Source organism: Hyperolius riggenbachi, chromosome 8 (genome assembly GCF_040937935.1).
Source record: "Hyperolius riggenbachi isolate aHypRig1 chromosome 8, aHypRig1.pri, whole genome shotgun sequence".
Taxonomy (NCBI): Eukaryota; Metazoa; Chordata; class Amphibia; order Anura; family Hyperoliidae; genus Hyperolius; species Hyperolius riggenbachi.
The window spans coordinates 133,141,365-133,167,224 of NC_090653.1; the positions used below are offsets into that span (position 1 = coordinate 133,141,365).

General features: G+C 43.6%; 1 protein-coding gene across 2 annotated transcripts in view; it reads left to right on the forward strand.

Moving 5' to 3' along the window:
- CAPN6 (calpain 6) overlaps nucleotides 1–25,860 on the forward strand; it is a 174,266-nt gene that overhangs the window by 119,545 nt on the left and 28,861 nt on the right. Inside the window, exons 6-9 of one of the 2 annotated variants that reach the window (XM_068251112.1) lie at nucleotides 27–220; nucleotides 4,376–4,453; nucleotides 19,648–19,820; nucleotides 22,837–22,874. In XM_068251112.1, the coding sequence (XP_068107213.1) occupies nucleotides 27–220; nucleotides 4,376–4,453; nucleotides 19,648–19,820; nucleotides 22,837–22,874 (483 nt within the window). Of the gene's footprint in view, nucleotides 1–26; nucleotides 221–4,375; nucleotides 4,454–19,647; nucleotides 19,844–22,836; nucleotides 22,875–25,860 lie in introns of both variants that reach the window. The other variant, XM_068251113.1, reaches the window with a different exon arrangement.

Here is a 25,860-nt window from a genome sequence, read left to right on the forward strand (position 1 = left end):
TGAACTTGTTCTGATCCATTCCTCAGGCTTCCTCAACCAGTGACAGGGAGGGAGTCACTGCTCTAGGACTCGTTAAAAGACATGCTTACTCTGTGACGAATATCAGGAGGGTGGCTCTGGGAGAGAAGACACTTTGCTTTGGAAAGATTACTAAGCTGTTCTTGGTTAGAATGAGGAATCCTTGGGGAATGAGAGAGTGGAGAGGTGCATGGAGTGATGAGTAAGTATCCATTAAATGTTTTTTGAGATAATTCAATAATATATGTTATAACATAGAACCTATACAGATATTATTGTTAATTTTCTAACCAGTATTATGAAAGTGGCTTCCAATGGTCTAACTTGTTCCTCATTCCCAGAGTCATGGAGCAGAGAGATCCAGATATTTCCCTATTGTTTGCTTTGGTACAGATCTATTACATAATAAGGATCCACTTAAACATGGGATTTTAATGACTGTCGATAAGACCTCTTTCCTATGGGCAGCTGAAGGTGGTGATTTCCCCGCCTGTCAGCTGCTCCGGTCCACTGGCACTTGCCAGTGCTCGGCATGGGTGGTGTACAGGCGGCCACCCCATGGAGTTGCATCTGAGCATGGTGTGTGTCATGCTCAGATGCAATATGAGATGGGCAAGTGCAGGATTACAGAATACTGTTATTTGGCTGCAAGTAATTGCAGCCAAATTGCGCTTGTGGCTTGTAGCAGGGCGGTTGAACTACTCAACAAACAAGCAGTTCAGCCATCCGAGGAAAAGAGGCCTAAGACAAGACACCAACATATTTAGCATGCCCCTCAAAGTCACAGGAAACGGCTATAGATATTATTGAACATTTCAGACGTTTTCTGGTTTCTGGATTAATTTTACAGTCGTAGTTCCGTCTCCCATTTCTGTGATTTTTATGATAGTAAATTGATATTAATTATCAATACTCATTATTGTATGCTTTGCATGTCTACATTTTGCAATTAATATTTATGAAATATCTGTCTGATGGCTCCTCCAGCAGCAGCTCCATTTCTGATTGACACAATGGTTCAATTGTATTGGAGACACAGCTGTCCAAACTCCTCCTCAGTTCCTTTACAGAACCGCTAAGGTAAAAAATATATGTGTACACCTACTTACAAGAAGTATATTTATCACATTCTCCCAGTCACTGCTCTGTATCAGTATCTATGAAGAATCACTGGCTTCATCTTCAGCTGTATAAATAGTTAATCTTCTTCTGGCATTTGTGGCAGCGGCCTTTTTCTCAAAATGTATCTCAGACTCATAATACCCACATTACATACGCATCACTCTGACTAGACGCTATTTTTTGTATATGAAATACTATTAAAACAATATTTGGATAGCCTTGCAAACGTTATGTAATTTCAAGGACTATTAATAAAAATAATGTATGGTATGTATTATGGTTACAGTATACCTGACCCAAGGCAAATCTATCTAAAGTAAGCACAGATGTATGTTAATGCTTGATCCACATACCTCTGTGCATTGTCCATTCCTCTCCTCATTCCTACCCATACCCATAATGACTCCTTGAAAATGTGACTTTTGGATGAAGGCAAATTTTCGGAAAAGTTAGGATTGCTGCAATGTTACTGCCTATTACCCTTCCATTCCCTCTTCTTTCCCACCCCATTCACTCCTCCTAAGAGGAAGAGGAGGGAAAGGAATTGTGATAGGTGAAATCATCACTGCAAGTCTGCCACTTCCTGACTGAAAACCTGACTTTACCCATAAGTCGAGTTTTTCAAGGAGTGATAACAGGAAGTGGGAGGAGCATAGAGAGGAACAGACAGTGTACATAGGTATATGGATCTAGCATGAACATACATCTATGCTTACCTCAGGTAGCCTTGCCCTGGCTCAAGTATACTTTAAAAACTAATGGAAGGACAAACGATTGTGGATTTAGTCGGATACCACTAAAATACCTTCAAACACTAGTCCTTTAAGAGCCCCCATTTTTCTTGAATAAAAGGCATTAGAGGAGCGTGGGATATTATTTAGCACAAAATGTTTGATTTACATGTTTCAATACTATTTTCAAATAAACATTTTGCAGGTAAATACATTTGAATGCAAGACATTTAGCTCAGAATTCCTCTGAGTAGGAAATACTTTCTTACAATGGAAATAAGAAGCTGCTCTTTTTGGCATACTCTCTGCCTCGGAGTGTTGACCTTCTACTGCTAAAATAAGGGAAAATGAAAACTGATATCCAGTGTTGTGGGTGAGGAAAGGAAACAATGTTAAACATGTATGATATGATAGTTATCTCATCTAGAGACCATGCAACAACAGATACATTAAATTCACTGAACAGATTACACTGGACCAAGACTGCATACAATGTTAACCCTCTGGGCGATACAATTATATCGCCCAGGAGGGGGCGCAGCACTATTTTTTTTTATTTTTTAAATCATGTAGCGAGCCCTGGGCTCGCTACATGATAGCTGCAGCGCAGCGGCATCCCCCCACCCACTACGATCGCCTTCGGCGATCAGAGTAAGCAGGAAATCCCGTTCAGAACGGGATTTCCTGCTGGGCTTCCCCGGTCGCCATGGCGACGGGGCGGGATGACATCACTGACGTCATGACGTCAGAGGGAGTCCCGATCCACCCCTCAGCGCTGCCTGGCACTGATTGGCCAGGCTTCGCAAGGGGTCGGGGAGGGGGGGGGCTGCGTGGCACGACGGGTAGCGGCGCATCGGCGGCGAGCGGCGGCGATCGGAAGTTACACGCAGCTAGCAAAGTGCTAGCTGCGTGTAACAAAAAAAAAATTATGCAAATCGGCCCACTAGGGCCTGAGAACTCCTCCTGCGCGACATACCCCGAGCTCAGCTCGGGATTATCGCCCAGGAGGTTAAAACTGCAGTGTAAACTTACAGATGTTTTAATTGATCAGAATTAAAACAAACATCTGCCAGTTTACACTGCAGTTTAAACATTGTATGCAGTTTAAACTGCAGTTTTCTCCTAGGTGACATCTCCACACTTTACCAATAAAATGTATTTTAAGCCATCAAGTAAGAAAATAGAATTCTTTTCACAATACTTTTTCACCTTCTTTTTGGTATTTTTTAAATTGCAGATTCTTAGGACAAACTTAAAGAAAACCTGAACTGAAAATTAAAAGTCAAAATAAGCATACACAAGTCATACTTACCTTCCATGTAGTCTACTCCTCAATCTCTTTCTCCTGTCCCGCGTCCTGTTTGTTCACTGCGATCAAGGGAATTTTCCGTCCTCCATTTTGAAAATGGCCATTACCCATAACAGCTTTCTGGTCAGCACACAGTTAAACTGTAACATCGCCCACTTGAGCCATAGGGAAACATGGGCATTACCTGGTACATCAGTTTACCTCTCAGCTATAACTGACAGCAACTGATATTTTACTGACAGCAACTGATATATGTCAGATCTGACAAAATATTGTCAGAACTGGAAGGGATTATTGTCAGAAGAAAATGGTGAGCTTCTGAGAGGAACTGATGGCAAGGTAACTATGTAATGTTCATTTGAGGTTACCTCATGTGTTTATTTTAAATATTTTTACTAAGTACAGGTTCTCTTTAAAGGACAATTGTAACGTAAGTGATATGGAGGCTGCCATATTTATTTACCTTTAGGCAATACTAGTTACCTGGCTATCCTGTTGATCCTCTGCCTCTAATACTTTTAGCCATAGTCCCTGAACAAGCATGCAGCAGATCAGGTGTTTCTGACATTATTGTCAGATCTGACAAGATTAGCTGCAATCCTGTTTCTGGTGTTATTCAAACACTGCTGCAGCCAAATAGATCAACAGGACTGCCATGCAACTAGTATTGCTTAAAAGGAAATAAATATGGCAGCCTCCATATTCTTTTAATTACAGTTTCCTTTAAGGTGGCCATACATCAGGTAATTTGGAGGCCAATTGACCATCTAATTCAATGATTATAATCCAATTGGATGAAAATCGGTGCCAACATGAGCATGTCCAATCGGACAAGCTGCAAAATCTTGAGCTGATCGGGTGATCAGTATGTAAAATGTCCTCCTCCAACCCTGTTGCCTGCGCATGAATACTTTATCTGTCTGTGTCTGCAGCTGTCTCCGTCTTCTTCCTCATATGTGCCCACATTATGCCAGCAACCAAGTGGGGTGTGAGGACTACGGACAGGTAAAGTATTAATGCACAGGCACCATTGAAGTAATCATAAACAACTTAGTTTTGGCCACATGCTAAGTTGCATGGCATGCAGTGCTAGCGATGGATGTACATGGAACTAAAACTACAGTGAACTGTTGTATGTAGCATTTTCTTCAGACAATAACCAAACTAAATATCTGTTTTTGTTTTCTTACTCAAGATCTGAAGAGTGGAAACAAGTGAGCAAGTCTGAGAAAGCCAAGCTTGGGCTTATTACACAGAATGATGGCGAGTTCTGGTGAGAGAATCATGCATGCCACCATTATTCATCCTATAAGTAGATGTATAGATATTCCCCCATAGGGATCATTTCTGGTGTGTGATGTTCCACAACTACTACTGATCAGCAAGTATGTTTTACAGCAATTTCCGGTATACAGTCTGAGGCACTGACAACTAACATTTTCATAATGGTGTCAGTTATGTTGACTGCTGGCTGCTGGTTTACCTGTACTTCCTTTGAATACCTCGAGGGTAGGATCACACTTGTGACCGCAGAAAAACGGCTGCGTTTACCCACGGCCGAGTCCTAATTCTTGGCCGACAGCCAGCTGAGAACAGCTGACTGTCGGCAATAGGGAATTGCACCTGTTATAAGTAAAAAAGCAGTAGTGTCTGCTTCCCCCCCACCCCTTTAGAGAACCGCCTAAAGAAATGCTTCCAGTGCACTGCGATTGAGCATTGGGGAAGCATTATGTGCATTTTCAGGTTGCAGAAAACACACACGATCTTTGCCAAGTGTGAACGTATCAGAAATAAGGAAGAATTTACTCTGTGGGAGCCCAATGAATGCCTTCTAGGATAGAAAGAAAAGTATCCAATTGAAACTAATATTTATTTGCATGCAAAAAATGACATGTGAATCGCGTGGTCCTAGTGGAAACGTACCCTAATGCTGGGTACACACGATGAGATTTCCCGTTCGATTCCCGGATCGATGTGATTAAATCAAACATGTTCGATTGGATTTCGATCGATTTTTTCTTGATAGGTATGCAAAATCGACGGAAAAAACGATCGAAATCCAATCGAACATGTTTGATTTAATCGAATCGATCCGGGAATCGAACGGAAAAACTCATCGTGTGTACCCAGCATAACAGCTCGTAAGCTGCAGAAAGTGCACAGTAATTTTACCTGTATTTTACCAGTATTTTGACAACTGATGTATGCCCATTGCATTAACCTTAGACCATAATAGGGACAGGTGGCAGGGATTAGATTGTGAGCCCCTTGCCAACTGAGGGACAGTTAGTGACAAGACTGTATGCTGTGTAAAGCTCTGTAGAAGATGTTAGCAATATATAAATACTAAATAAATATTAAAATGGATTCTGTTTTATTAGCTCAGTCTAAAAGCCAAGCACATCCTGCTTGTATGGCTGAACTGCCTGGCTATTTAACTAAATTAATAAATTATGATGGCTTTCAACATGGATTATTGTTGCTGGACACTTGCACCTTTATTTGGGCATGGACTGCTGTAACTAAAATGGGATCCGTGTAACTTAATATGTGTGAATCCTCCTTGCAACGCAGCTCTTTATGGGCAAGCCAAGATCTTGCTATGGTATTCATTCTAGGGCACTTTTTTGTATGGATGGAAACATTCTTTGTTTAGGCAAAGGAAGAAAGTGTTAAAAAGAATTTTTTTTGCCTTGATTTTATTATTTGCATGATTCAGCAATGCAAAAGAGGGAAAGGAAATGGCAAGTATTAAGTAGTGATATATTATGTACATAGCAATGCCTCTGTATGTTTGCAGCATTTGTAAAGTAGCAGCGAATTTCCTTTTTATTTAAAAAAAAAAATTAAAAAAACATTGATAGAAGAGTTTATTACCTGTAAAAAAATCTCTAGGTGAAGAAAAGAAAATGTTATTAACCAACATGCAGGTAAAAAAATATGGCAAAAAGGAAGATGAAGGCACTGAGCTTGCAAAAGATATACCTTTAATCCACGGTGGGAAGACACATCAGGGTATACAGTGGGGGTGAGGGAGGCCTGACAGCTGTTTCGCTTTAAGACAAAGCTTCCTCAGAGGCCGAAGAAAAGAACAACTTTAACCCAAGTGCAGTCAGCATTAAATGGTTTCGCTTACCGCTCAGAAGACGGTGTGCAACGCCCGCCCGCGGCGGATGCGGTGGTCCGGCATGTTGGCTCCGCCTACCGGAAGTGACATGCGCGCTGCTCTAACCTATCGGTGAGCTGCGGGTCTCCCCGCTACCCACGCGTCAGCACTTCCGCATTACACGTCATCGCCTGCCTTCCCGCTTGCCGCTATTGGTGGAGATGTTGCCATGGAGTTCATCAACCATATGCTGACAGACACAAGGGGACAATTCCGTCTATAGTAAGTAGACATATATTAGATCAAATAAACTTTTACATATAAAAAACAGAAAATAAACAACCATATATCTAAACAAAGACCACCAAATATATCTCGGCATCTCTACATCAGATAAGAAAAAAAGAAAGAGAAAATACAAGTGAATTAGTACTTTGCCAGAAAGCAATGAAGCTCATTTCTTTCATTAAAACCCAGGGGACCGCAAGCTCCTGTCTCGGAAATAAGTCTTGCTTCCTGCTGTAACAGTATCTGCTCAAGATTACCACCTCTATGGGGTACAGCTACCTGTTTAAGACCCATAAACCTCAAGGAGTCAGCGTTTCCACCATGGTGCTCTCGCATGTGCATAATGAAACGACCAGCACCTACACCTGTAGCAATCGAATTGACATGCTCCTGAAATCTGGTGCATATCATTCGAGTTGTTTGACCGATATAGAAGTGATTGCATGAGCATAAGATCGCATAAACAGTATTTTTTGATCGGCAATGCAAGAACTGTTTAAAATGCAACACTTTGGCACCAAGTTGTGTGCTTTTTCCAGCCAAAAATTGAGTACAGTGGTTGCAATTTCCGCATCTAAAATTTCCCACAAGGATGTTTTTTTGCAACCAATTCTGCTCATGAACCGCTCTAAATTCACTGTCAGTAATGACATCACCAATCGTCTGTGCTCTTCTAAAAGAGATCAATGGTCTATTTTTGATGAATTTCACACTACTCTCACTTGCCTGAAATTCACACCAGTGCTTCTGAATGATGGCCTTAATTTTGTCTGCCATTGGGGAATAATCGAACACACATGCAAATGCCCGTGTATCAGATTTAGGATTAGTTCTCACTTTCTTTCTGTTTATAAGCAAATATTCCCTATCGCGGGCATCTGCCCTCCTGAAGGCTAGATTTAATTCGTCCATATCATACCCTCTCACAGACAGTCTAACTGCCAGTTCTTTACTTTGGGAGACAAAGTCATGCCTTTTAACATTATTGCGTTTTAGTCTCACAAACTGTCCGTACGGGATGGCTTGGATGGTATGTGGAGCGTGGAAACTGAACTGGAGGAGCACAGAGTTGGTGGCAGTGTCTTTCCTGTGCCCTCGGCTGAGGACATGATTGTCCTTAACATGCAGTTCCAAATCAAGGAACTGAAGGCTAGGACTAGCCAGCACCCCTGTGAACTGCATGTTGAGGTCATTGTGATTGACATAGCCAAGAAATTGGTTAAACTCACTCACCGTGCCCCTCCAGGTCAGAACCACGTCATCCACATATCGATACCAATGGCCAATTTTGGCTCGAAAGGGATTGTTTGTCCCCAAGATGTATCTCTTTTTCCACCCCCACAAAAATAAATTGGAAAAAGTGGGGGCTACAGGTGTCCCCATTGCTACACCAGACCGTTGATGGTACCACCTGTCATGGAAAAGAAACACGTTATGCGAAAGCACAAAGTCCAAACACTGCATCAAAAATTCCACCCAGGTTGGTTCCTCTCCACATTCAATTAACAAGTCACCAATCATGTGTATTCCCTGGGATTGGGGGATCCGTGTGTACAAGTTGACAACATCAATAGATGCCAAGGTTTCATTCTCCCCAAGCTCAACACCCACGACCTTACCCAGGGCATCCAAGGTGTCCGTCAGGTGGGTGCATACCACCCTCAAAAATTGTCTTAAATGATGGTCCAGGAATCTGGACAATGGTTCAGTAAGTGAACCCCTGGCTGACACAATCGGACGCCCCGGGGGGGCCGCGGGGTTCTTGTGGATCTTGGGGAGAAAGTACCACACTGGTTTTCTAGGGTAATCTGGCAACAGCCCCTCTCCCATAGATTTCATTAGGAGCCCTTTTTTCACCCCCCTCCTAAGGAGGGTTTGAAGTAGGGACTTATGTAGTGGTAGTGGATTGCTTTTTAGCTTCTCATAAAATCCATCAGGTCCCTCAAGCTGTCTTAGGGCTTCACTAACATAATATTCCCTAGACATCACCACCAAGTTCCCCCCCCCCCCTGTCAGCTTTTTTCAGGACCTGCTGTTTATTGTTCTTAAGCCACTCCAAAGCCTCCCTCTCTTCTTTGGTGATGTTGGGTTTAGCCTCTGGATAGATTAATGCCTGCATATCCTGTAGAACCTTCCTATTTAGGATGTCTACTGCTGAGCCTGGAGGTGTCCTGAATTCCTTAATGGATTTACAAGGTCGGAAGAGTTCCTTAGGCATTTCTGTTGAATCCACTTGCATTTCTGCATCATTATTACCCTCAGACCATAATTGTCCCAAATTGTTCAGGGCTTCTAAATCTTGGGTGCTAGTCAGATTTTGGACAAAAAACCCCAACTGGCTTATGGTGGTGTGACTATTCAGTCGGATTTCGTCTGTTGGTGGACTTCCCTTGCTTTCCTGCCACAGAGCAATATTGATTCTCCGTATAGTCTTATACCAATCCACCTCGAAATTGAATTTGTTAAATTGGCATGTCAAAGAATAATTCAGTCCCTTTTTGAGGAGTGACTCACTACCCTCAGGTAGTGATGTTCCAGAGATATTGATGATCTGGAGTTCCTTGTTCATCTCGATCTTTTGGAGTAATTCTATCTCCTCTTGCGTTTGCCCTTCCCATAGGCCCCCCTCCCCCAGGTAACCCTTTTGGTGGGAGTTCTGGCGGAACTTGGACCTTCCTCCTCGTCCTCGTCTGATAACTCGCCTAAAGGGACCTCTACACATTTTCTCTTTGGGGTGGGTTTTAAAGCAGGTTTGGGCTTACTTCTTGGTTGGGGTTTAGGTTTTGCTTGACCGTCCCCTTCCTCCGGACTTGAGTTGCTCCCAGAATCTGTTGTCCAATAGCCTTTATTTTTAGATGGTGGTCGCCTTTTTCTATTCCTTGGGCGTCTGGTAGGTTGCCCCCACTCAAATACTTTGCCCTCCTTGAAGTCTTGGCGATCACGTCTGAACTTGCTTAGTTTCCTTTGTTTAATGTCGTCCTGAATTGGGACTAATCGATTCTCGATTTTTTCCTCGATTTTAGTTAATTGGTCCACAGAAGTCAATTTGAGAAATTCCTCCTTGCACTTTGTGATTTCAGCCACCGTAGTGTTATATTCACGCTCAGTTCTCCTAAGCACGATAGATTGTAGTCTTAGAGCATGTTGCAGGTGCTCATCATCCCACTCTTTCATGAATTCTGGATCATTCCTATATTCACTTGCTTCTCTATAGTTGCGAAAGCCTCTGGATGCTAACTGTTTTGACTCATAGCGTTTAAGTGAAGCCACGGTCCAGAAAAGTTTGACCTCCTTGTCTGATAGACGACTCAGATCTTGCTCTATCACCTTCACCCCCACTGTTTTGCTGGAATTGGACCCACTGGCGGTGTCAGTGAAAAACGTTTCCCAGTCAGACCTACCCACTTGGAGGCATTTGGTACCTGTGTTTACCGTCTCCACGGAAGGTCCAGGAGCCTCAGTGGTTGGCACTTCTGTTTCTTGCATCTGTGCACAGTATAAAGTCTATAAGTTGCACAACAGTGAGGAAGAAAGGACTGGCACTAGATGTTAACAGAAAGGCATAGGTCCGCTTCACCGGATTCTGTATTCATAGCATGCACGTGCACCTCAGAACAAAGCACTGTAATATGGCAAAAAGGAAGATGAAGGCACTGAGCTTGCAAAAGATATACCTTCAATCCACGGTGGGAAGACACATCAGGGTATACAGTGGGGGTGAGGGAGACCTGACAGCTGTTTCGCTTTAAGACAAAGCTTCCTCAGAGGCCGAAGAAAAGAACAACTTTAACCCAAGTGCAGTCAGCATTAAATGGTTTCGCTTACCGCTCAGAAGACGGTGTGCAACGCCCGCCCGCGGCGGATGCGGTGGTCCGGCATGTTGGCTCCGCCTACCGGAAGTGACATGCGCGCTGCTCTAACCTATCGGTGAGCTGCGGTCTCCCCGCTACCCACGCGTCAGCACTTCCGCATTACGCGTCATCGCCTGCCTTCCCGCTTGCCGCTATTGGTGGAGATGTTGCCATGGAGTTCATGGAGTTAATGAACTCAATGGCAACATCTCCACCAATAGCGGCAAGCGGGAAGGCAGGCGATGACGCGTAATGCGGAAGTGCTGACGCGTGGGTAGCGGGGAGACCCGCGGCTCACCGATAGGTTAGAGCAGCGCGCATGTCACTTCCGGTAGGCGGAGCCAACATGCCGGACCACCGCATCCGCCGCGGGCTGGCGTTGCACACCGTCTTCTGAGCGGTAAGCGAAACCATTTAATGCTGACTGCACTTGGGTTAAAGTTGTTCTTTTCTTCGGCCTCTGAGGAAGCTTTGTCTTAAAGCAAAACAGCTGTCAGGCCTCCCTCACCCCCACTGTATACCCTGATGTGTCTTCCCACCGTGGATTAAAGGTATATCTTTTGCAAGCTCAGTGCCTTCATCTTCCTTTTTGCCATATTACAGTGCTTTGTTCTGAGGTGCACGTGCATGCTATGAATACAGAATCCGGTGAAGCGGACCTATGCCTTTCTGTTAACATCTAGTGCCAGTCCTTTCTTCCTCACTGTTGTGCATGCAGGTAAAAAAAACACAGTTGATAATGAAATCCAAATCTTTCAGCTGATAAAGCCGTAGAATCACATGATGAGTACCTTCTGTTTTAAGAAGGCAAATCACACCAAGCATTGCTTTTTAGTAGGAGGTTTTTTTTGGTCTGTTTTAGCCCCCTATACTTTCCTAGTGGTTTGGTCACCCTGAGCTGCTTGGTTACTTTAGGATGTTATGAGGCGGGGGTGTTGGTATTCTTCTGTCAACACGCTGCTCGTTCAGCCCACTGCTGTCTTTCAATGAGAGACACAAAGAGGCCGCTGCACTCACAGTCTATGTCCAGGTGGGAGCAGGGAAACCAACGCCACAACCAGATCATATTTGAAAAGATATTCCGCTGCACCAAATGGCTGGGTGGTAGTAGAAAATCCTTTATTCTTTATTCGGCATCACATAGTACAGGTAAAAGCTCACGTGTATCAGAGCGAAGTGTGGCTCCTTAATCATAGCTTACAAAGACTTATGCTACACAGATTAAATACACAGGTAGGCTAGGCACACCCATAGGTGTGTCCATTCATCTTAAAGAGACATATACACACATTTCAAATGGTATCAACCATAATACAAATCTCATATGAAGACAAAATCATGAATTTAAAATGTTCTGTTACCACCCAGCCATTTGGTGCAGCGGGGTATCTTTTCAAATGTTACCTGTCTTTCAATGTAAGCAACTCCTATTGGAGCCAATGAAAGCGGCTCCTGGCCAGCTGACACAAACTCTGTCATCATAGAGATGGCAGATTGGGTGGCCTAAGTTCCCGACGTGTGGCGGTGACAGCGGTTGCGGCCGGTTATGTGCGGCAATTTGTTGGTATTTATCGGGATTCCACCGTTTCAGTACCAGCAGTCTCTGGTCTTTAAGGGGGCAGAGACCGCTGGTACTTAAGTGGTTAATCTACAAGGCTCCTAACCATACCAGTCCTTTTCTGGACTATTTTTCTTCCTGGCAACCCCTCGTTTTCCACTACTATCCCCTCAGACAGCATTGGGGATTTCAAGATCCCCACAATACACATGCTGCTTCCAAGATTCTGTCACTTTCCTTCTCTTTTTAACCTCATATAATGGTCCTCTACAAGTACCCACATTGACCTCATACAATGGTCCTCTACAGGGACCCACAATGACCTCATACAATGGTCCTCTACAGGGACCCACATTGACCTCATACAATGGTCCTCTACAGGGAGCCACATTGACCTTATACAATGGTCCTCTACAAGGAGCCACAATGACCTCATACAATGGTCCTCTACAGGGATCCACAATGACCTCATACAATGGTCCTCTACAGGTACCCACATTGACCTCATACAATGGTCCTCTACAGGGACCCACAATGACCTCATACAATGGTCCTCTACAGGGATCCACAATGACCTCATACAATGGTCCTCTACAGGGAGCCACATTGACCTTATACAATGGTCCTCTACAGGGAGCCACAATGACCTCATACAATGGTCCTCTACAGGTACCCACATTGACCTCATACAATGGTCCTCTACAGGGACCCACAATGACCTCATACAATGGTCCTCTACAGGGACCCACATTGACCTCATACAATGGTCCTCTACAGGGAGCCACAATGACCTCATACAATGGTCCTCTACAGGGATCCACAATGACCTCATACAATGGTCCTCTACAGGGAGCCACATTGACCTTATACAATGGTCCTCTACAGGGAGCCACATTGACCTCATACAATGGTCGTCTACAGGTAGCCACATTAACCTCATACAATGGTCCTCTACAGGGACCCACATTGACCTCATACAATGATCCTCCACAGGGAGCCACATTGACCTCATACAATGGTCCTCTACAGGGACCCACAATGACCTCATACAATGGTCCTCTACAGGGACCCACATTGACCTCATACAATGGTCCTCTACAGGGAGCCACAATGACCTCATACAATGGTCCTCTACAGGGATCCACAATGACCTCATACAATGGTCCTCTACAGGGAGCCACATTGACCTCATACAATGGTCCTCTACAGGGAGCCACAATGACCTCATACAATGGTCCTCTACAGGGATCCACAATGACCTCATACAATGGTCCTCTACAGGGAGCCACATTGACCTCATACAATGGTCCTCTACAGGGAGCCACATTGACCTCATACAATGGTCGTCTACAGGTAGCCACATTAACCTCATACAATGGTCCTCTACAGGGACCCACATTGACCTCATACAATGGTCCTCTACAGGGAGCCACATTGACCTTATACAATGGTCCTCTACAGGGAGCCACAATGACCTCATACAATGGTCCTCTACAGGGATCCACAATGACCTCATACAATGGTCCTCTACAGGTACCCACATTGACCTCATACAATGGTCCTCTACAGGGACCCACAATGACCTCATACAATGGTCCTCTACAGGGACCCACATTGACCTCATACAATGGTCCTCTACAGGGAGCCACAATGACCTCATACAATGGTCCTCTACAGGGATCCACAATGACCTCATACAATGGTCCTCTACAGGGAGCCACATTGACCTTATACAATCGTCCTCTACAGGGAGCCACATTGACCTCATACAATGGTCGTCTACAAGTAGCCACATTAACCTCATACAATGGTCCTCTACAGGGACCCACATTGACCTCATACAATGGTCCTCCACAGGGAGCCACATTGACCTCATACAATGGTCCTCTACAGGTAGCCACATTAACCTCATACAATGAGGTATGCTAGATTTGAAAACGACAACAATCGGCCTCCAGTCAACTTTGGGCCCACTACAGACTCACAGCCTTTAATCCTTCACATACATGAAGTGCAGCAAGCACTCACAAATATCAACACCAGGAAAGCTGCAGGTCCTGATGGTGTGCAAGGACGTGTGCTCCAGGCCTGTGCTGGTCAACTAGCGAAAGTTTTTACACAAATATTCAACCTCTCTCTGTTCTTGGGTGTAGTCCCATCATGCCTTAAATCTACAACCATTGTGCCAGTCCCAAAAAATCCTAGGATAACCTGTCTTAATGATTATCGACCAGTTGCTCTAACCCCTGTCATCGCCAAGTGCTTTGAATGACTGGTAGCCACACACATCAAGGCCTCCATCCCAGCAAATCTAGATCAACACCAGTTTGCTTACCGAACAAATAGATCGACTGAGGATGCCATCTGTGTAGCTCTCCATGCTGCCCTCTCACACCTGGAAAAGCCTAACTCCTATGTTAGGATGCTCTTGGTTGACTACAGCTCAGCATTTAACACTATTGTACCTAGCCAGCTGACCAACAAACTCCATGCACTAGGTCTTGCTCCCTCCATACGTACTTGGTTATTGGACTTCCTTACTAATCACCCTCAAACTGTCAGACTAGGAAAACAGACATCCTCCACCCTTACCCTGAGCACTGGCGTGCCACAGGGCTGTGTATTAACCACTTGAGGACCCACCCTTTACCCCCCCTTAAGGACCAGCGCTGTCTTAGCTGATCTGTGCTGGGTGGGCTCTGCAGCCCCCAGCACAGATCAGCGTGCAGGCAGAGCGACCAGATCTCCCCCCTTTTTTCCCCACTAGGGGGATGATGTGCTGGGGGGGTCTGATCGCTCCTGCCTGCCGGGTGTTGCGGGGGGGGCACCTCAAAGCCCCCCTCCGCGGCGAAATCCTCCCCCTCCCTCTCCTACCTGGCCCCCCCTGGAGATCCGGGCTGCACAGGACGCTATCCGTCCTGTGCAGCCAGTGACAGGCTGTCTCCTGTCACATGGCGGCGATCCCCGGCCGCTGATTGGCCGGGGATCGCCGATCTGCCCTACGGCGCTGCTGCGTTGCAGCGCCGTACAAATGTAAACAAAGCGGATTATTTCCGCTTGTGTTTACATTTAGCCTGCGAGCCGCCATCGGCGGCCCGCAGGCTATTCACGGAGCCCCCCGCCGTGAATTGACAGGAAGCAGCCGCTCGCACGAGCGGCTGCTTCCTGATTAATCAGCCTGCAGCTGGTGACGCAATACTGCGTCGCTGGTCCTGCAGCTGCCACTTTGCCGACGCACGGTATAAGCGTGCGGTCGGCAAGTGGTTAAGCCCTCTCCTCTATGCACTTTTCACCCATGACTGCCAGCCTATCCATACCTCAAACATAATTGTTAAGTTTGCAGATGATACGACTGTCATTGGGCTTATATCAGACAATGAGGAAGCTGCATACAGAGAAGAAGTTAGGAACCTGACTGCATGGTGCGACATTAACAACCTGTTATTAAATACAAAGAAGACCAAAGAAATTATTCTGGACTTTAGGACCACCAAATAGACCACTCACCTACTGCTAATGATCAATGCAGAGGCTGTGGAGAGAGTTTCCAGCTTCAAATTTTTGGGAGTCACCATCGCAGAGAACCTGTCCTGGGCTGACAATGCTTTAGCTCTAACTGGCAAAGCACAACGCCTCTACTTTCAGAGAAAACTAAGGAGCGCTAACCTCCCACAGAAGCTGCTGGTTAATTTCTACAGATGCACTATAGAAAGCGTTCTGACCAATTGCATGACGGCCTGGTACAACAGCTGCACGAAGGCTACTAGAGAAGCCCTGCAGCGAGTTGTTAAAATAGCAGAAGCCATTATTGGCATTGAACTACCATCACTGGAACTTTTGTATAATACTCGCAGCGTGAGAAGGGCCAAAAACATTATCAAGGACACCACTCACCCTGGAAATGCCTTGTCTGAGCTCCTTCCATCAGGTAAATGTTTTAGATCAATCCGCACACACACAAACAGACTGAAAGACAGCTTTTTCCCATCTGCCATAAACTTGATGAACTCTGAATCCTCTCTGAAATAATTAACACTGTGTACAAATTGTTTAAACATCTGTAATACCTGGCATACTTGTATAATTTCTTCTCTTCCTTGTTACTATCACTATGTTCCCTATATGCACCGTGGGGTTGTCATGAAAAGTAATTTCGTTGTGTTACACAATGACAATAAAGTGAATTGAATTGAATACAATGGTCCTCTACGGACACTCACATTGATGGCCACACACTTGACTTGGTTTTCACCCACTTCTTTTTGCTATCCAATTTCAAAAACTCCACTTCGGCACTCTCTAACCACAACTTGCTCATTAAAATTTTCATTCTGTCTGACCACAGCTCCAAAATGGACACACACACACACACACACACACACACACACATCACCAGCCGTGCTCTGAAGACTGTGTCATCCTTCTTACTCACTTTACCCTCATTTTCTGACGCCAAGCTAGCGGCTGCACATTTTCATAACACATTAACCTCTACCCTTGATCTGGCTGCTTCCTCCATCATTGTCCTCCGCCACTGTACAATTACCAACCTTGGATTAGAGAGTTGAAGCACTGCTTCTGGGTGACTGAACGGTGCTGTCACAAGTGGTAAATGTGTGAGCATTTTCATGAATACAAAGATGCTCTGTATCAATGCAGGCAGGCCTTCAATGAGGCCAAACAATCCTACGTTTCCTCCCTCATTGCTTCATATTACCACAATCTCAGTTGTTTTACCACTTCACCCTTCAGTCGTTTTCGCTTTATGCATCCGAGCAATGTTCACCTCCCATTCATTAGCCTATAACTTTATCACTACTTATCACAATGAACTGATCTATGTCTCGTTTTTTCTGCCTCCAATTATACTTTCTTTGGGGGGTACATTTTGCTAAGAGCCACTTTACTGTAAATGCATTTTAACAGGAAGAATAAGGAAACAACGGAAAAAATGCATTTTTTTCTCAGTTTGTGGCCATTATAGTTTTAAAATAATACATGCCTCCACAATTAAAACTCACGAATTGTATGTGCCCATTTCTCCCGGTTATTACACCATTTAAATTATGTCCCTATCACAATGTATGGCGACAATATTTTACTTGGAAATAAAAGTGCATTTTTTCCGTTTTGCATTCATCACTATTTACAAGCTTATAATTAAAAAAAAAATAGAAATATTTAATGTTTACATAGATAATTAAAAAGTTTAGACCCTTAGGTAAATATTTATGTGGTTTTTTTTAATTGTAATGTTTTGTTTTTTTATTATTAAACATTTTATGTGGATATTTTTGGGAGGGTGGGATGCAAATCAATTTTTTTTGTACATATTGGTCTATTTCTTAATTTTTTTTTTGCATTTTCATGCAGTTAGCTTTTTGGCCACAAGATGGCAGCCATGAGTTTGTTTACAATGACATCACTCTAAGCATAACACGGAAGCTTAGAGTGACGTCGGGGGAAATAGGAACAGAAAAACCTCAGCTTCCGTGCGAAGCTGACGGTTTTTCTCGGGGGGAGAGCAATCAGTGATCGGGCACCATAGCCTGATTCACTGATTGCCAGGCTAGCGAACCGCGGGCCGGGAGTGCGCGTGCACGCGCGCGATCGGCCGCAGGGGCGCGCGGCAGCGCACATGGCCTCCTGGGCGTAGCTAGTACGTCCAGGAGGCCAAGGTAGTTAAAGAGACACTGAAGCGGAAAAAAAATTATGATATTATGATTTGTATGTGTAGTACAGCTAAGAAATAAAACATTAAGATCAGATACATCAGTCTAATTGTTTCCAGTACAGGAAGAGTTAAGAAACTCCAGTTGTTATCTCTATGCAAAAAAAGCCTTTTAAAGCCTTTTAAAAAAAACTTTTAAAGTCGTGGAGAGGGCTGTTTTCTGACTTTTATTATCTCAACTGTTCCTGAACTATTTTCCTTTTTCTCTGCCAGAGGAGAGGTCATTAGTTCACAGACTGCTCTGAAAGGATCATTATGAATGCTGAGTGTTGTGTAATCTGCACATATTATAGAATGATGCAATGTTAGAAAAAACACTATATACCTGAAAATAAAAATATGAGAATATTTTGTTTGCTGCTAATCTTCTAGTAATTATTCATAGTACACAACCAATTCACTATATCATATATATTTTTTCGCTTCAGTGTCTCTTTAATGCTTTCAACTCCCGGCTCTGTCCTCCTCCCCACGTCAAACTCTGTGTAAGTTATGACTTTGCCACATTTATTAATGATATAATCAAAAACACCACAACAGCCTTACATGTCAGCCTATCCCTTGAATACATACTTGAGTTCTCAGTTCCTTCTAAACTGCTTTTTCTTATTTAACTGAGCACTCCCTCTCCTCTTTCATCTCCAAATCTACTAAATTTCACATTATCTCCATTCAGTGCTGCACAAGAGGTTGATCCTGTATAAATGAACAATAATAATTGTCACTTGACGTGTCCCTTTTAATATGTAATACGTGATAGTTTGGTGCATTAGACCAAAACACAACACATTCTCATGGATTGAATTCAATATCTTAATATTATTATTATTCTAATGATTTTGCTGAAACCTATAAAGTGACAACTTTATGGTCCCAATTCAATTAACCTTTCTTCTGAGTTTTCTTTCCGAAATGTTTTTCTCACTTCATAAAAAACCTTTAAAGCACACTTGTTGACTTTTACTTATGTGGGGTGGGGCTTCTTCCAGTGCCCAGTAGTCTTTGAGGCCCCTCAGGGTCTTTGGGTTCCCCTTTATGCTACTATGTTACTCTAATAAATGTCTCTGACTTGATAGCGCGGTGCTTCACATACGCTGCCCCGGCACCTCCTCGATCGCACTCTTGCGTCTTTAGGAACCGTGCATGTGTTGGGCGCTTCTGGCTATGGGTGAGTGATTAAGGAGGCGCATTTGCTGAAGTGCAAAACCAAGCGGGGTTGGGGATGTTTTTTTTAGGGTGACAGCAGCACAAACGGACGAGACCCAGAGGAAAGAGAGGGTCCTCAAAGACTACGGGGGGGCTAGAAGAAGTAAAGTAAAATCTTTTCCCCACAGTTCAGGTATACCTTTTAAGTCACCCAGAAGTGAAAATAAACTGATGAGATAAACAATTGTATTTATCTTCTTACTCCTAAAAATGAAACCTTTTTTTTAGATATCCCATGGTTTTATTTTATATTTAAGCATTTACAAAGTAGATTTAATGTTTTATTGTCTCTACTCAATGGCAGTCTATTAATTGTCCCAGAGTTAAAATACTTTAACTTTATTGACCTTTATCTATCTCTCCCCTGCCCTCAGAAGTTGTATTCTGCAAGGAAAACTTTTTATGACTGTAATTTGCTTATCTGTGATGTTTACTATATTCTCAACAAGGTACTGACAAGACAGAAGCTGTCACTTGCATGCCTGAAAATTAACTCTTTTAGGCTGCAAAATAAAAACAGAAAAACAACATGGTTATTAATATGTTTTGCACTGTACATACACATGTTTATCTTATCAGGTCAAAAGACGCCTTGGGTACACTTTAAAGCTTCTAGGAAGCAAGAAAATAATTTTTAGTACTGAAAAGGTACTGAAAACTTACCGTAGGTAATTAAATATGGGCCTATATACGTTAACCTCTGATCATTACTTTCTACTATGTCTAGGATGACGTTTGAGGATTGGTGTCAGAATTTTACCAATGTTGATGTGTGCCGAGTGATAAACACCTCACACTTCAGCCAACACAAAACATGGGAAAAAGGAGAAAGCCTGGGACAATGGACAAAGAACGATAATCCTTTGCTCAACAGATCTGGAGGATGCTTCAATAACATAAGTACTTTCTTTCAGAATCCGCAGGTGACTGAGACCATGACTAGGACAGAGTGTAATATAAGGTTAGGAGTATCTGCAGAAAGCTAGACAGTACAGTTAACATACAATATTTACAAAACCTGCCAATAAAGTCTCACCAAGAGTTGAGATGCAAGTTGCGAAGGTTGCTAGTATAATGCAAACAGCATAACCTGCATTTTGCTAGCAACACACATTAGGTACAGTCAGGTTGATGCATGATTAGTAACGCGCTGACACAGTGCGTGTAATCTCCTCTTCCGCACGCTAATTATTGATATTAATGATCCCTCCAGCATGCCGTGGAGTAGTGATATATAGCTACCGTGATACTTCACCAGCGTGGCCGGCCGCTACTACGTTAATTAACGTAGTAGCGGCCGCAATAGTGATAGGTCACTACCGCATGGCTATTAAATGTATCAGCCATTGCTTAGGAATGCACACTACGGTGTCACTAGCGCATGTAGCGTGTCAGAGGGATCATTAAGTCGCACTAATTTATTTGCACGCGGAAGAGGAGTTTACTCGCGCCGTGTCAGCACGTTAGTAATCATGAATTAACTGCATAATGTGAGCTGCTCTATGCGCTATCAGCATACAGTAATTTTGCCATAGTTGAATCAACACCCTTGTACACAGATGCATAGAAAGCTCCCTTTTACAATAAGGGCTGGTTCACACTGCACAAATCAGAAACTGATCTGTGTTAAAATTGACCCATCAAGCAGATCATTTTTTATTGAGCATTCGTTTTTCATCCTTGACCCTCCATTCCGTCAGTGCACAGTCAAAGCAATGCATTCAACGACACATAATTATCACAGCCGCCCCGAATGGTGCTTGGAATGGAGTAGTGTGAGCGGATCCTAATGTTCACAAACGTTAGGATTCAGTCCGTTTAGTTCCACTAAATGGAACTTTTTTATGCCAGTGTAAACCGGCTATAAGGTTGTATGCACACTATACACATTCAAAAGGGCAAAAATGGCAGCAAAATTGCAAGCACAATGTGTGTTTTCTATGTGTTTCATAACATTATTGATGTGGAAAAGTAATTTACAAACAATTTGCAAAAAGTAATCTATGCAGGGCAAACAAAGTTGTTTGCAAATAATTTTTTATTTATAACAAAACAGTTGAACAAAAAAGTGAAATACAGGTTGGAGAGGGTAGGGGATAGGGCCAAGGGTGGGTCAGACATCTGCCAATTGGACCTAAAAGGGAGAGGTATAGGAGAATGGGAAAGGAAATAGAAAGAACATCTCAGAATTGTCTCCAGGCTCTTTGTTATAGAAATATAGAGGTGGCAAAACCTCCGGACTAAAAATCTACTCAGCAGAACTGGTGTTTCTTTAACAGTTTCACAGCATCAGAACTTTGTTTTTCTTACCAAAGCATAATATTTAGCTGCATTTTTAGCTAAGCTCCACCCATCAAAGAAAAAAAGCCCTGGCTTTTTTTCCCCTGATGCTGTGCAGAGCATGATGGGATTTCCTATGTTGTTTTTCACGTTGCCTAGCAACTGGGAGAGGTGCTCAGCACACAGGACAGTTGGAACCGTGTCTCATGCTCCCTGTCACCTCCTTTCAACCAAAAAGATGGCTGTCATCATGAAATCAAACATTTGCCTGTTCTTTTAAAACAGGGTGGGTAAGAGATTGTATTACCTATCTATTTTAATTAACATACCTAATGTAACTTAATGACAGTATGTTTGTTTAGGCTGGAGTTCCTCTTTAAGGTCGCATAACGTGCCCCTAACGCAACGTGTGGTGGTGTTGAAGTTGGACGTCAGATTGTGCGGCTCTCAAAGCAGCCGCTCCAGGAAAGTGATGGGAAGTCCGGATATTTTTAAGGATTCGGATCATTCGAATCGGATCATTGAAAAGATCCGGATCTTTGAACCGAATCATTTGAATCATTTTACTAGGGAAGCAGACTGGGTGAAATGACTAGCAGGACAGGACTTTCCCTGCACTGTACATTCTGTATGTTCCTGTTTCTTCCAGACAGACATCCACTGTGAACCGAATCTTTCATTGTGATGACCAGGATGATTCGACTCACAAAAAAGATCAAATGAACGATTCATTCATGATCCGGACAACACAACGAGTCCCACCACCAGTTACCACAGTGCAGTGAATATTAATTAGCCATGTGGCTGGTCACTGAGCATGTGCAAACAATCTAACGCAGCTCTATAGGGGTATAACGTACAGCATGCTGCACTTTCATTTAAAGAGACTCTGTAACATTAAAAAGATCCCCTGGGGGGTACTCACCTCGGGTGGGGGAAGCCTCCGGATCCTAATGAGGCTTCCCACGCCGTCCTCTGTCCCACGGGGGTCTCGCTGCAGCCCTCCAAACAGCCGGCGACTGTGCCGACTGTCAGTTCAATATGTACCTGGCTCCAGCGGGGGCGCTGTGGCGACTTTCGGCACGGAAATAGACGGAAATACCCGATCTCCGTCGGGTCCGCTCTACTGCGCAGGCGCCGGAAACTTGCGCCTGCGCAGTAGAGCAGACCCGACGGCGATCGGGTATTTCCGCCTACTTCGGCGCCGACAGCCGTCAGAGCGCCTGCGCAGGAGCCAGGAAGGTAAATATTACGTCACCGCTGCACGGAGGGCTGCAGCGAGACCCCTGACGGATGGAGGACGGCGTGGGAAGCCTCATTAGGATCCGGAGGCTTCCCCCACCCGAGGTGAGTACCCCCCAGGGGCCGCTTTGTCGTTACAGTTCCTCTTTAACGTGCAGCGTTATACCCTAACGCAGCGTGTGCACTGTGAATAGCACATTGATTTTACAGTGCTGTGAGTTAGGCTGCTTTACTGGCTGCTGTAACGTGGGATTTTAACGTCCCACTGTGAAACTAGCCTAAGAGATGTTTTGATTGAAGGAAAGTAAATGGTGTTCTTGGTCAGAGTTTTGCAGCAGTGAGTCCAGTGTTGTTCTGATAGTGTGGAACCCACAGCTGTTTTCCATTTTCACAGATACTTTGCACCAGTTGATCCAGTCACGTCTATCAAAAGTGAGTTCAAAAATGAAATTGTGCCCTTCTACAAGGGGATATCTTTGCACCTTATCTCTAAGGTTGTAGCCCATGCATACCTATGAAATAGCCGCCAGGAGATTTGGGCGCAGGATAAAGCCAATATATGACTTACCCTGCTCCTGCACAAGTTCTGGCAGCATTAATTACTATTCCCCCTCCAGGTCGCCGTGGATGGTAGAGAATTACAGTGATTTAAAAGTAATTTGAGCTCCGTCTTTTGACGGTGCCCAAATTATTTACTGAAATCTCCTGCTCTATTTTAACAGCACTCAGTAGCCCACCTCTTCAAGAATGAGCTTTAATAGAATTCAAATAAGGATATACTTGAATGATGGGGAAAAAATGAATGGCAGAGGATGATATTCGTTCTTTCTATTTTAAACAGACCATTCACTATATTGAATGGTGCTCTGCGGAAACAGACACAAAACCACTCCTTGTATGTACAATTAATATCACAAACGAAGTGAACAGCCCTACTGAAAGGTACTGGACAGACTTTCACTTGGGAAAAAATATGTACAAAAACATATGCAAAAGTGTTTTAAAGGACAACTTTGGTGAGAAGAATGCTGCCATATTTATTTCCTCTTAAACAATACCAGTTGCCTGGCAGCCCTGCTAATCTATTTGGCTGCAGTAGTGTCTGAAAAACACCAGAAACAGGCATGCAGCTAATTTTGTCAGATCTGACAATAATATTAGAAACACCTGATCTGCTGCATGCTTGTTCAGGGTCTATGGCTAAAAGTACTAGAGGCAGAGGATCAGCAGGATGGCCAGGAAACTGGCATTGCTTATAAGAAAATAAATATGGTAAACGCCATATACCTTCCACTTCAGTTGTCCTTTAACAATACATATGCATTACAAAAGTGGGTGCAGTATGTGGGAAACCTAAAGCCCAACTCCAAGTCAAAACATTGCTTAGGCTTCTGCCAGGTTTTTATTCCCAGCGACAACAGGAAGGCAAGGGGGACATATGTCCCCGGGCGCAGCACGGCCATGGCACCCCTACGTGCATGAGAGCTGGCTGCCTGAAGTTCCCCTGCTTCGCTTCCTCCCTCTGCAGAAGTGTTAACAGCAGCAGAATAAGTCTAACTAAAGAGGGCACATCTGGCTATCTAAACAGGGTGAAGGGGGACACATCTGGCTATCTAAAGAGGGTGAAGGGGGGCACATTTGGCTAACTAATGGGGCACCCATTTGGCTATTTAAAGGGGGGCACATCTGGCTATCTGAATGGGGTGAGGGGGCACATATAGCTATCTAAATAACTTCACCAATGACCACATTTTGATGTGTGGCCACATGTGTCCCCGGGCGCTGAAAACCCTAGCTACGCCACTGCAGGAAGGAAGTGGATATTTCCAATGAATCAAAGAAGAGTGGAAAAAAATGTAAAATATATACCTGGGGCTAATCACTAGGGATGCAATTGGAATTTAAATTTCCGCATTTAAAACCATAAATCAGAATTCAGTGGAAATCCGACTTAACGTAACCTGTCAAGTAACAGGCAACCCATTGGGCCAATCAAAGTGTGGGATTCACCTCCATTTAAGCCACTGAACCCGCCGGGGCTCAGGGCGGGTTCAGTGGAGCGGCCGTTACTTAGAAGTAGCGCAAGTACGTTAGCAGTGCACACTATGCTGTGCTACCACACGTAGCGTGCGCATAACTCGCGCTCCTCTCATTAAGCTGCTTTAGCTGTGCAGCTTAATGAATCAACCCCTATGTATTATTAATTGCAGTAAAAAATATATAAAAACTGTCATAAATATACCGATGAGGGTGTCACAAATGGATACCAACATGTATTCTGATTTGCCAGAATAAAAAAAAAAAGACAATCTGAGAACAATTACTGTTTCCTAAAACATGTACTGTATTTCTCCTTATGTCAGTGATTCAATATCATCTGTACTGAAAAGTTCACTCAATAAACTCCTTCTGCCACTAGATGGAACCCCAACTTCATAGATATTTTACTGAACAGTGCTCAGTTCCTATATTTCTACCTTGATTATTGTTCTGTTTCGAATTCCCGCTTTATGTGTGAGGCATACTCCAGAAGACCCAGTCTGTATAGCAGTATAACTCCACACTGATTTAGAAACCTCCACAGGCAGTTTACTCGATGAAATAATGACTCCAAGTATAATCTGTAGTATCTTTACTTGCGTTGAAAGCATACAAAGATGTTTTTTAGAGCATATTCATAGGTAAAAATATGATGCGACTACAAGCACAGCAGGATCTCCTCACTAACTGAACTCAACTGTTGCAGAAACATCTAGACAAGGCTGTTGAGCAGGGAGTTACAGTTGGGAAATGCTAAATAACTAAATCTTGCAGGGGGACTGGAATATACTAATACAAAGAATATAAATAATGTTAAATAACATTAAAGGAGGCTGTTGTGACAGCACACTCCCCGCTTGGTATCGGTAGATACCACTATATATAATACAATTTAACATTGAAAACTATAAGTATAATTAAGACTTGTAGAGAAGAGAGAAAACATAAAACATAAACATTAATTCTTGAATGCAGATCTTTGAAGAATCTTCCATCACTGGAGAAAGGATGTAACTCAGTAGACTCGAAGGCATATCAGGCTGTTCCCTTGGATCGAGTAGATAAGACATCTTCATTTGAAGGCAGGAGTAAGACTGTCTCCGTGATGGGTCTAAACAAAGTCTTAACACTACCATTTCTTGCTGTCTTCACTTTCACCTTGCGAACCTTTCCATCATCGCTAGTGATTGCCTTTATAAAGTGATCATTCATATCGGGTTTGTTCTTCAGAATTTTTTTAAGTGAAGTTAGCCTAGAAATAACTTGTTTCTTGTTATTTGGAAGCCTAATTCTTGGTGAACGAAACGGTAAAGGAGCTACCCAACTGTTAGTTTCATCCTTGAAGAATTCATTATTCAAGATGTTTATGAACTCTTTA